Below are 12,312 nucleotides of genomic sequence, written 5' to 3' on the forward strand. Positions count from 1 at the left end.
TGGGGCGAGATATGGCGGAATCCCTTTGCCACTACTGGCCCGGTGAAATGTCAATCACTCGAGTGGGCGGGCTCCGATTAGGCAGGGCGGGGCTTACTGCAGGTGGAGTTGTCATTCGGCAATTTTGACGTACGGGCTGGAGGAGGTCTAACAAACCCGAGCTGAAGACCATCAGAAAAAAGTACAGCAAAAGGTAATGTGGCTCGGTCACGCTGGGTGGTCATCATCCTTGTCAGCGAGATGACGGGAGGCACAGATTGTTCCTGGACAGGTAGTTAGGAGTGTGTGCACGTGCACCCCTGGACGGAGAAGAGACGAACACTCGGGACCAGCATTGGACATTACTAAGGTATGCAATAGGCTATTGGTGTGTTATTTATATTTCAGTTTTCTGCAAACAAATTATGTTTTTTTTTAGAGCTCTTTTGGTATTTTATTACCCATTGGCATTAAGCTCTAGCTTTATTTGCACATAAAGGTTGTCTAAGTAAAGCACGTTGTTTTAACGGTGTATGTGGTGTCAACAGGAGGAAGTGGAGACTGAGCTCGGCTGTTTGTAATATTACATAACAGTCAGGGGAAGGGAGGGCTCAGAGCTCCGCGTGTGTGTGTGTGTGTGTGTGTGTGTGTGTGTGTGTGTGTGTGTGTGTGTGTGTGTGTGTGTGTGTGTGTGTGTGTGTGTCTAAAATAACCTTCCTGGCAGGATAATTCATGCCACAGACCAAAGCAAGAACTATGAAACTATTTTGTATTGCTCATGATAATTTACAGAGTTGTGCAAGCTGACATCGCATCTTTGTGTCCTTTTTTTTTTGTGTGGACCATCTTAGCCTAGGACTACTATAGCAATGATTTATATATTTACAGGAAATGTGTGTAATTTTGACGCGTATTTAAAAGTGTCAGGATATGTTGAGTTTTACATGAGAGATGGGGTAATAATAATTAGAGCTTCTCTGTTTCTTCAATCACTTCCGAATCGAACATTTCAGTGTAACTTTTTCCGAATTATTTTTTTATACGGACAAAAGTCATTAAAGCAAAACCAATGGCTAAAATCTCGGAATTTAGTGGCTTATCGTTGTTATAGAACCGAAAGAATAGCATTATGACAAAGCACTATTGTTCACTAAAATAGGCTAGTTATACAATTCTCCAGCCAAGTATTGAGCATTAGTAGGCTAACTGTAGGCTGTAGGCCTAAATGATTGCCAAGCAACGTCGCAACTTTTGGCGCATTAAATGCCTCGGTTTTGGTCATAATGTAGCAGCCATAACATCGATGGACATATTTAAAATGTCCTCTTTTATATTTTACAGATTTGAGCATTAATGCAAAATGATGATTTAAAGCATTAGAGCTAATTAATAAAATTTTGCCTTACCTATACATTTTATCATTCACATGCTGTAGTTTTTTTCTGGCAAGGTTTATCACTGTTCTTCTTCAACAGTAGCCTACGCAAAATGCGTTATGGAATTGGCTGGTTGCTGGTAGATGCCAGAACTACACCATGACGGCAAAAATCATTTTTCTGCATTCAAACGTAACTATGTTCTGACAATATATATTTATTTCCCCGGTCAACATGTACAAAAATATGATGAAATATTTGTGATGAATATGTTGTAGATGCAGAGGCCAGTGGCAAATTCTTTTTGAGGTCTCTTAAAAGTGTGAAATGGATTTTCCCCATTTTTCTGCTTTTGACAAGAGATCACATGACAAATTATCCCAGAACTCATGAGTGTTAATAAGCAAAGATGACAGTTTTTAGCAGTATTTTAAGGTGCCTTCAAGCCTTGTCGTTACTACCGTAATTACAAGTTTCCAATTTGTATAAAGCGTTCACGTCTTTGCTCAGAGTAGACTACAACCTGTAAACTGGGAATTCTCTGTCTCTCGGAATTAGAAATTTTCTACCTATTTAAAAAAAAAAAACAATTCTCCTCTAGACAACCCTTTGTGGGCATAGGTGTTATTAGTGCTCCTGACCAAACATGTTTGTATGTAAGAACCTTTAGAACAAACTCCATGTTAGAAATGGGTAAATACATTCTGCATGAGGTCACTGTCTGCCCAGCTGTGTATCTCTGCTCCCAGGGCCCGGGATGCCCAAGGAACAAAGAGGAGATGCCCAAGGGTGTGTAGGGGAGAGGGAACGCGCCTCTCGTCCAGCCAGTAAAAATGCTAAGGACAAAAGCAACAGTGCCGCCCTTTTGGCATCTAGAGCAAGAGCACACACTGAAAAGGAAACATATGGACGTGACTCCCGCTGCTCTGAGAAAGACTCTGGTTACTCAGGTGAGTATTGATTGACAGTCCTACTGTAACATCCACCCCTAAGAGACTCGGGTCACACTATTATTAGTATAATGCAAGTGTAGAACAAACAAGTGTACCAAGAACAACAATTGTCCTAACATACAATATATACAAAACCACAAAGCAATCCCACCAGGTTTCAGTCCTCTTTAATTCCATATGTCAATAAATCAGTCTTACCTGGTAGTCAAATAGTGAGTGAAAGTTCTGGTGATTGGAACTCTGTAATTTATCACTCTTGTGATAAAATCTCTGTAATGAAAATAAATCCAAAAAGAAACAAGTATATTCCACTCCAGGTATATTTCATGATGTTTTATTAACAAATTTCGGGAGGAACATGTTCAAATTGCCTTGCCAATCAGCAAGAGATGAGGCCTATATATGTACATGGCCGTGCAGCACGTCAAATACGCATACGTTTTATTCTGTCTGATTATTTTTAAGCGTGAACCCATGAAATGGTTATTGGTGAGAGTAATCTAATAAAAGAGTGGAAGTCTGTAGTCATTGTAAAGTCTTTAACTTGTACTCTCCCTAACCGGCTGTTCAACCTGCTTCAAAAGCACTTTCTTGATTTTGTCAGCGCTACATCCCAACATCACCAGTCCTTCTGAATATTGTGAGTACAAAAAAGGGGGTCTCTCACATTGATAGCATTAATAGAGAAAAACAAGGAACACATGTGCATACAAAAAAGATATATCTCTCTCTGTTTATATGTGGACATGTAACGACACACACTCTGCAAGTTTTATCTGCATTTCTCATCAGCCCTCATGTAGTTCCAAACTTGTATGACTTTCTTTCTGTAGAACACTAAACAAGATTTTCCATACTCTTTTTCATACAACAAAGTGTCCAAAGGCTATTAAAGTGGTCATATGATGCTGTTTTAAAAGTTTATTTTGTTTATTGGTGTACAAGAATAGGTTAACATGCTTTAATGTTCAAAAAACACATTATTTTCACATGCTGTACACTATTGCAGCACCTCTATTCTTAGTCTGTCTGAAACGCTCAGATTGAGGCCCGGTTTCTATAAAGGCCCTCATTCCGAAAAGCCCAGACTGCGCGTTATGATTGGCCAAACACCTCAAGTGTGTCAGAAATGTAACAGCCTTGTTTATGTGCTTGTTAACCATGTAATTTTAAAACCACTGGCAATAATAGGGAGTTGCTCCTCCCTTTGCTCCTATAACAGCTTCTACTCTTCTGAAAAGGCCTAGCAATATATGTAGGATCATGTGTACAGGTATTTTCTCCCAGTCAGAAACAAATGCAATGTTAAGGTCAAGCACTGACGCTGCGTAAAAAACAGCATTCCAGTCAATCTCAAATGTGTTCAATAGTAAACACTTTTACTGTTTGCAGTTTATGACAGTCATGTTTTTTGATGTTCCCGATTCAACTGAAAATGTTTGTATAAGGAGGTTTAATGGCTGTTGTATGCTTGAATTAATGCACATACTAGTAATGAGTGCTGCTGAAAGAGTCAAACCTGTTAATTAGAAGTTGATGTACTTCTGACCATGTAGTGAAGCTCAAGTAACATAAGTGATACTTAATTTAATTTGTCATTAGTAGACTGAGACTGCTACCCCTCTCACTTTTGTTTTTCTCTTTCTTTGTTTCCCATCCTTCCTGTTGCCTTTCCTTCTTTCTCTGCTCCTCCTATTGCTCTTTTTCTCTCTCAGACACTGGCTCAGATTCCTTGCAAACTGATGCAGATGACCAGCAGAGCAGTGTGAATGAGCCTCAGGTCCGCGAAGATTTGGGTGGGGTGGATCAAGGCCCTATACAGGGAAGCCACATACTGGTGTCCAGGACCCCTGACCTCACCCCCATATTCATCATTAAGAATGTGGTGTTGAAGCAGGTGAGACAATCTGAGTGGAAGGAGTAAGAGGCTCTGTTCCAAAACATAGTGAGCTGCCTACAGGGCCGGCGCTAGCCATTTGGGTGCCCTAAGCACAAATGCTTGGTGGTGCCCCCCCCCCACCCCCCACCCACCAAGGGAATAACAACCATTCAGAATTTCTTAGTTAGGTTCTCTTTACTTCCAAAATAACTGCTGCAAATAAATAATTTTACATTAACAATGGCACCAAACATGAAAAGAAATAAATAATATAAAGGTTAAAATTATAAATACCAAATACCACCACAATTACTAAAAACACAGATTTGGAACTGAACAATGTAAACACAGAAAGTTAAAAGTGCAAAGGTCAGGCACAATATAATAATTCTGTACATAATTTGACAACTCTGTGAATATGAAAATATACAAACACTGAGATTGTGGGGGGTTTTTTTCTTCTAATTGCAGTTTCAAAGTAAAAAAAAAAAAAAAAGAAAGATTTTAGCCATGCAGGGCTAAAGCCCCGGATCTTTTGCACTACTATAGCGACGCCCCTGGACATGCATACGCATAGGCGTAATTTGCGGGTAGGACATGTCCCCACCACTTTTGAAACATCTCGCGGCACGAATGTACCAATACAAACAAACAAAACATCTCCAGTTAACCAGCAGAGCATTCATTTCATTCGTTTTTTAAATAAGAGTCGATCTAGCGCTGAAATGTGTTTTTTTTTTTAATCAACTGATCAAAGTGCTCGTTGCCGAGCGATCAGTGGCGCGGATACTATGTTTGTTTCTGGCTCGCGCACAGCCTTCACTCAGACGCGCGTTTCAATCCGTTGTGGAGAGACTCTCTATTCGCTCCGGTACAATTAGAAAACAAAAAGCACAAAAAGTGTCCCTGCCTGATATACAACCACTAAAAAACATAATCGGTTTTGATGAGAAAAAAAAAAAAAAAAACGATATGAGTGCGGATTAGAACTCAGAACCTCTGACACGCTTGGCAAAAATTCTACCACTGGACCACTTAAATACACACATAATTTTCGTCGGATCAACATATAATAGGCCTCATTGAACGACCACTTAAACCCAATATTAACATGCTTTAGACATATTTTATTTGTTATTTATACTAGTACCCTATTGTGATGATTTTTCACGACCCAGATTTTTTGGTGCCCCCCCAAGCACTTGGTGCCCTACGCGCAGTGCGTGATGTGCGTGTGCGGAGCGCCGGCCCTGGCTGCCTACATATGTTTCCAACATATGCCTCATGTGAGCAACACTAGTTCTGACAAATGGAATTGCTGCCAATGTGAATTGTTCCAGGTTGGTCACTTATGAGGTTTCTCACAATCACAATGACAGTTAAGGCCGCTCCGTCTCACGTAGTTTAGCATGGAAGCCTTTTTAAAATATACTCAATTGAGCTCATCCTTATGAAAAATAAGTATACTTCAAGTAGTATTTCAAATATATTTTTAAGTATACTTTATGTATACTAATATAAATGTACTAGAAGGATACTTGTCAGTACTACTTGGGACTAAATTGGCCCACTTTTTATTTTATAAAAGTATACTTTAAGTGTAACAGTAGTAAACTTTGAGTTTATAACCAAGTTTTTCATTTGTACTGCAACTATACTACAAGTTAATTTATATATAACTATAACGATAGTTTATTAGTTAAATACTTGTAGTCCTTTTTTAGTTAATGAAAGTACACTTTGAAGTATTCTCTGAGTAAACTACTAGTTTAGTAGTTTTATACTGCAAGTATACAAATGTTCTTTAAGTGAACATAACATCATACTTATAGTTCAAGTATACTACTATGTTCCTATTTTAAGTAGGCCTATACATTTTTTATACTTGAAATATACCTTTAACTGTACTTTAAAAAAATGTATTACTAGTTTCATGCATCCTTTTTTTATCAAGTCAAGTCACCTTTATTTATATAGCGCTTTTTACAATACAGATTGTATCAAAGCAGCTTCACAGTGATAACATGAAAATAATACAACAAAATTTGTTTCTAGAGGAAAATTGCGTCATCGTCCACCTTAAGTAAGGCAGATCAATAATATTGTTGAATATTAAATGTCCCCAACTAAGCAAGCCAAAAGCCAAGGCGAACTAGTGAAAAAATATTTTAAGCAAAAAGCGGAGAAATTTTGATTTTAAAAGTAAATTCCTATGTACTCTATCAGTGGACTAGCCTACACAAAAATCCGAAAACTCAGAATTAGGAACATATCAGGTTTCTTTATAAATCAATATTTTCAAACAATGTAAGTTTATAAGACAGTATGTAAAACTTAGTAATTAATAGGCTACTCAATCAAAGTGTAAACACAACTACAAGCCAAGTATACTTAAAATAATGATAATTTAAAGGGATACTTGCAGTGGTGTAGTCTACGTGATACGCAGGTATACGCCGTATACCCACTAGAAAAGGCCAAGGATTTGCGTATACCCACTTAAAAAAGCGTGAGGATACGTATCAACTTCGTTTTGTGTCAGAACTTTCACACTTTCATTCATAAATTCACCCCGTCTGTGTTTGCGAAGCGACGGATCGAATCGCGGAATCCAGTCACAAATGGAACTTGCTATATAAAGCAGAACGTCACGGATTTTGGCTATTTTTGAATGAATAAATCAAAAGTAGCTGCTGTACAATGAATCAAATCTCGATATGGACTAGTGTCTATGAATATTAAAGCTAAAAGAGATACGCGTCTCTGGGAATGAGCGCTCAATGTATGCTCTACTACACACACACACACACACACACACACACACACACACAGAGAAAGAGAAGCACGGGTGACTCACGCTCGTGGTGTTTTCAGCATCTCACTGTATTGAGACATGATGTAGGCTACAGCTACACATGTGCATTTCATCGCAGAGCTGCTATGAGAGTCACTTGACGAGAATTTGATAAAACTATCGTCATTCATTCGTTTCATATACACACAGAAACTGTTGTGTCTTTACGACAACCTGTCAAAATAAAAGTTAGGTATAACTTTAAGAAATTATAACAGAAATATATTACTATTGCACAGTAGAGTATACTTCAGGCCTAATAATAATAATAATAATAATAATAATAATAATAGTTTATTAAAACACAGAAACTCAAATGTCTACAACCCACCAAAATAAAAGTTTGGTCTAACTCAAATTAATTAGAAAGAAATTGCACAGTAAAATGTATTTTAAAATAACACTTTTTTTTTTTTTTTTTTTTTTAACACCATTTCGAAAAGTAAATTTGTATTTGTGCCTATAATGTTTAAAACATTTTTTTTTGTGAAAATTGTCAGCTGATAAAACCTGTGCTTCAGGGACCATATTCATATAACATCTAAGGCTAAATGTAGCTCAACTGACTGAGTTAGATGGTGATTCACACTAAACAGTAGAAAATCAGTCCAGTCTCCTCAGCTGTAAATGTCATTTTAAATTGAGATGTTGATAACACTTATTTCATAATGCTCTCAATTACATGTCGATGCATAGGCCTACTGTATGCATTAGTGAGTGTGGTGGTGCTTATGGGGTGATGCTCTGGGATGGGTGAGTATGCGGCGGGGGGGGGAGGGGGGGAGTATAGAGTGTAGTGAGTATAGAGTATACTCACTACAAAAAACTAGACTACACCACTGGATACTTCACCTCTGGAAAGATGAATGTGTATTTAAAATAGGTCATTTATGTAGAAGAAATGTGAAATTATTTTAGAATTTGGAGCTTTCTAGACTGAAAAAAGCCAGAAAATGTAGACAACAACTCCCAGAATGCACTTGCTTCGCTGCCCTAGGAGGCCACTCCCAAGCCACGCCTACCGGTTAGAGAGCGCAGTTGAAAACAACAAGGCTAGGCTACTAGTGAGACTCCGTGACGAGTTTGCCCGGGATTTCGAGATCGTCCAAAATGTCCGGGATTCGGCTTTTGCGTTCTACAGTCGCCATTCATTATATTTACTGTGGCGAGCAGGACGAGGCTGAGGACCGCGGGAGAACGGCGCGAGGCCGGTTGCGTGATTACTGAGATGCACTGGTCTCGTATCTCTCACGGAGGAGCGGTAATTTTCTTAGCAATGTTAAAACGCACATCAACCGATCACTTGTTTAGCGTTCATGTAAACACTACATTCAGATTCACCAATCGGAATGAATTCAGTTAGATTGAAACAAAAGGTGTGCATGTAAACAATGAATGGCGACTGCAGAAAGCAAAAGCCGAATCCCGGACATTTTGGACGATCTCGACGGCCGGACATGTCCGGGGAAAAGAGGATGGTAACCCCTACTACTCAGCTTTCTCCTACTACACAGCTTTCTCCACAGAACAAGAGCTTGTTAGCTTAGCTTCCAAAGAAAGACGGCTGATACTATGTGTACATTCTGTGAGTGAGATCCCACCTCCTATGGGCGGGTTGAAAACATGCGGGACAGCCCCTCCTACTGGCTGTAGTCTTTAGCCAAAAAATCCTCCGATGAAGCAAAATGATGATTTTTGCGTCATCGGAGGATTTTTTCTAGACAAAAAATATATAAATCTCTCATCTCAGGGGGATATGAGGGTAGAAAGCACGGTAATTCGAAAATACTACAGGTTTTCTACTAATACAAAGCTTAATGCTAAATCCTGAAGTATCCCTTTAAAGTATATCTCGATCAAAAAGATTGAGTACAAGTATAGGCCAAATATACTTTTCTGTCAGTATAAGTCAAGTATAATTAAGTGCGATTTTAAGTATATTTCTGAGAAGTACATAAAAAGTAGACTGAAAGTATACTTTCATATTTTTTTGTTTAAAATAAGTATACTAATAGCACACTTTAATAAACTTCTTTTTCGTAAGGGCAGTTGGAGGCATTTGATGTATGTACACATGTGGACCTTTCTTTTCAAGCGTCCAAATCATTTGCATGACACCGCTCAGACACAAAAATTTTGTCGGACACAGTCGGCTTTAGGCAGCTACCTTCTAAGGCAGAAACATATGTAGCAAGTAAAAAGGGCAGCTCACTATATTTTGAAACAAAAGCCAGAGAGAAAAATTAATTAGGTGGATGGTTGGAAAAGACTGATGCGAAAGAGCTACAAAGAAAACGGAATGATGCGTTAAATTGAAACGGATGGTAAGAGGTGTCCGAAGGTCCTAGGTGTTTGTGAACATAACCGTGGAAATGAGTCACATAAGAAAACAACAAATCCTATAAAATAAGATATTGGCATGCCATTTCTCATATAAAATGTGCTACGAAGAGACGATTTACTTGATATTTCATATTGCGAAATTGCTCTGTACAAGAAATATTTCTGTCTCTCCTCTTTTTCTCTTTCCCAAGCCAGGGCAGTCTGGTCAGGACAACATCCACCCTTCATCACTGTCATGGGGTGGAGGTACTACAAGCAATCAGGGTGCCACCCATGTTCTTTTGCTACAACAGCCTGGTATCAATCAAAGCGCCCCAATGCACACCCTCAAACCCCACTCTCAAAGATCCGAAAGCAAGGGTGTAAAGAAAAGCACTTACCTCCCCATCCTAAACTCCTACCCTCGAATCGCACCTCACCCTAATAAGAAAACCCCAGAGAAACCTACAACCAGTAGGGGAAGTAACACAGAGGAGCACAGCCTGAGTAAGAGAGTATGCACAGAGGAGAAAAGAGAGGAGGTGTCCACAAGCACGCAAGCGACTAAGCAGCATCTGCACAAACAGCCAGAGAACAACTTGCTGTTCCACTCTCATTCCCTTTCACGGTCGCAGTCTGTGGGCCATGAGACACTTTCTGCCTCTCACCAGCACCGGAGCCCATGCCACCCATCTAGTCCCTCCACTTCCCTCAGTGTGAGCTCTCCGTCAGTCTCAAGCTCTCAGACTCCTTCCCCACCCTCTTCCAACGACCTTATTCAGTCCAGAAAAGAGCCCCCTAAGCATTGCCAAGGACTGAAAAATGACACTGGCAAAGGGTCAAACACCCACAAAGGGACCGCACGGTATCGTCGGTTCCTCAACACAGTGGAGATTCTGAGCCAGTCGGGGTTACTTGACATCACCTTAAGAACGCAGGATCTGCTGCGACAAAATGCCGCCACTGAACGAGACATAGCCCAGCTCCGCCAACATGCCAATCTACTTTTCCAGGCCACTCAAGCAGGTGTTGATGCGCCGGCTGCCTGGGAGAAGCTCCAACAGGTCATGGCTGAGTCTGGACACTATCCCAGCCTCAAGTGCCTACCAACAGACAGCAATGATGGAGGGGACTGGTCTCAATCAAAGTTGGAAGTCGAGGCAGCCACTAGCACGAAACCTGATATTCATGTGGTATACAGATATGGAGTTAATGGGACTGAGGAGGTGGCGCCCCCATCTCCTCTCCTAGCTCCCATGCCAGATGCAGAATGGCAGTCAACAGGTCAATATGATTTTGGCAATGATAGCACCACCATTTATGAGCAAATCAGAGCCTACAGAGGAACTACCAGTCTGCTGGATGATCCTATAATGCCTCCAGACAGCTCTACACATGGAAACCTGCTTTAGACTGCACCCAGAAACCTGCTGAGCACTGGGCCTTCCCAGCAGAGAAACAGCAAGGGAGACTTGATGACACTTTCTTGAACATCTCAAACATGACTTCAGAGATGTTATGTATATGCCCCAAGATTCAGTAGTCTCCATGGTAACTCAGGGCTATGCTCAAGGACAGCAGCTCGACTGTGCTGCAAACCATCTTCCTGTCTGTCACGTTTCTTCTCATCTGCATCAGAATCGCCCAAAGTGTCTGATGAGAGATATGCAGAATTGAACATGCATGCTACAGCTACAGACTGCCACTCTTTAGTTTAGTCACTGACATGGTTATCTGCATCAGCTTATCCTGCCCCATAACTGAATCAAGTTTTCAATGGCCACTTGCAAATGTGTTTTTGATTGCAACACTTCATGCAGTCAATTACAGAGTAATCACACATACAGTAGCAGTCTGTTTCCTAATTTATGTTGATTTATATCATAGGCAAGTTCAATTCGCACCTGCTGTCACAGTCTGTAGCATGTAGTGTTTTTAAAGAACATGTTCACCTGTGACTGGGAATGGTATTTTGCTAAAATGTGGTATTATTACTGGTGAGATCTGCTTTCCTCTGTGAGGCCTTAAAATAGCATGAGGATGGTGCATGAAGATTCCAAAAGTTAAAGCTTGAACTGAACACACGTGCAAAGACACTTAGAATTGTGTGAGAACTATTCTCACAGTGATCTTGGTAAGGTCCACGAAGCTTGTGTTCTTCTATGCAGTACGCACTTCATTAATCTGCTTGCTTTACATCTTCATCTTTAACCATGGACCAAGACAACCATTACTGAAGCCGTTTGAATTGGCTTCCCTCTGAGATGAAGGGTCAATTTTGAGTGTTTATGTGAGCTTATTTCCCATTTGTTTGATCAAAGATCTTGACGTCTGTATTTGTGAGTTTGCTTGTGTTAATGGTGTTTTGTGACAGTCTTAATGTATTCTACAACAGCTTTACGTTTTGTCACCAATTCTCTACTACTGCACCAAGCTTTTTGGCACATTTTGACACTCCAGAGGTGTAAAGTCCAGGAGTCAGAAAGTAAAAATCCTGCCATATGTTTATTCTACCAATGAACTCAGCCAGCTGATTTCACTAATTAGTTCTATCTCCTGTCTGAAAAACTGTGCTAATTAGCAAATCCAGGTGATTGGAACAAAATACTGAGGATGACTTTTACTTTCTAAACCTGGACTTTACACCTCTGCTCTTTACATGACACTAATATATTATTTGTTGCTGGTTTGGTATATTTTCATTTATTTACATACTAAGTATTTCTGAGTAATCAGAGTCACTGAATTGTGTCTAAGGAAGCCGTCAGGCCCACATAGAGATTTAGCAGAATTCTGCTGTCATTCACAAAATTGTATACATAATCATTGCATATTCATTTATTAAATATATTGGCTAATTTCATTATGCTTTCAGTTTAGTACTTTCAGCTTAGTTTAACATTTTATGTTTCAATGCTGCATAATTTACAATCAGTAAAGAAAAGGATG

General features: G+C 39.8%; 1 protein-coding gene across 5 annotated transcripts; it reads left to right on the top strand.

Moving 5' to 3' along the window:
* Positions 1-103: 103 nt before the first annotated feature.
* LOC309508389 (CLOCK-interacting pacemaker) lies at positions 104-12,226 on the top strand. 5 transcript variants are annotated; one of them, XM_082182997.1, is made up of 5 exons: positions 104-349; positions 1,458-1,547; positions 2,105-2,305; positions 4,024-4,205; positions 9,576-12,226. In XM_082182997.1, the coding sequence occupies exons 2-5, from the start codon at positions 1,499-1,501 to the stop codon at positions 10,773-10,775; spliced, it is 1,632 nt and encodes a 543-aa protein (XP_082039123.1). In that variant the 5' UTR covers positions 104-349; positions 1,458-1,498; the 3' UTR covers positions 10,776-12,226. The 5 variants fall into 5 exon arrangements, with proteins under 5 accessions (XP_082039123.1, XP_082039122.1, XP_082039125.1 ...); XM_082182996.1 differs by having other exon boundaries at positions 105-349; positions 1,455-1,547; XM_082182999.1 differs by lacking the exon at positions 1,458-1,547 and having other exon boundaries at positions 105-349; positions 2,085-2,305.
* The last annotated feature ends 86 nt before the right edge of the window (positions 12,227-12,312 follow it).

Source organism: Leuciscus leuciscus (assembly GCF_965113295.1).
Source record: "Leuciscus leuciscus genome assembly, chromosome: 10".
In the NCBI taxonomy this organism is placed as follows: domain Eukaryota; kingdom Metazoa; phylum Chordata; class Actinopteri; order Cypriniformes; family Leuciscidae; genus Leuciscus; species Leuciscus leuciscus.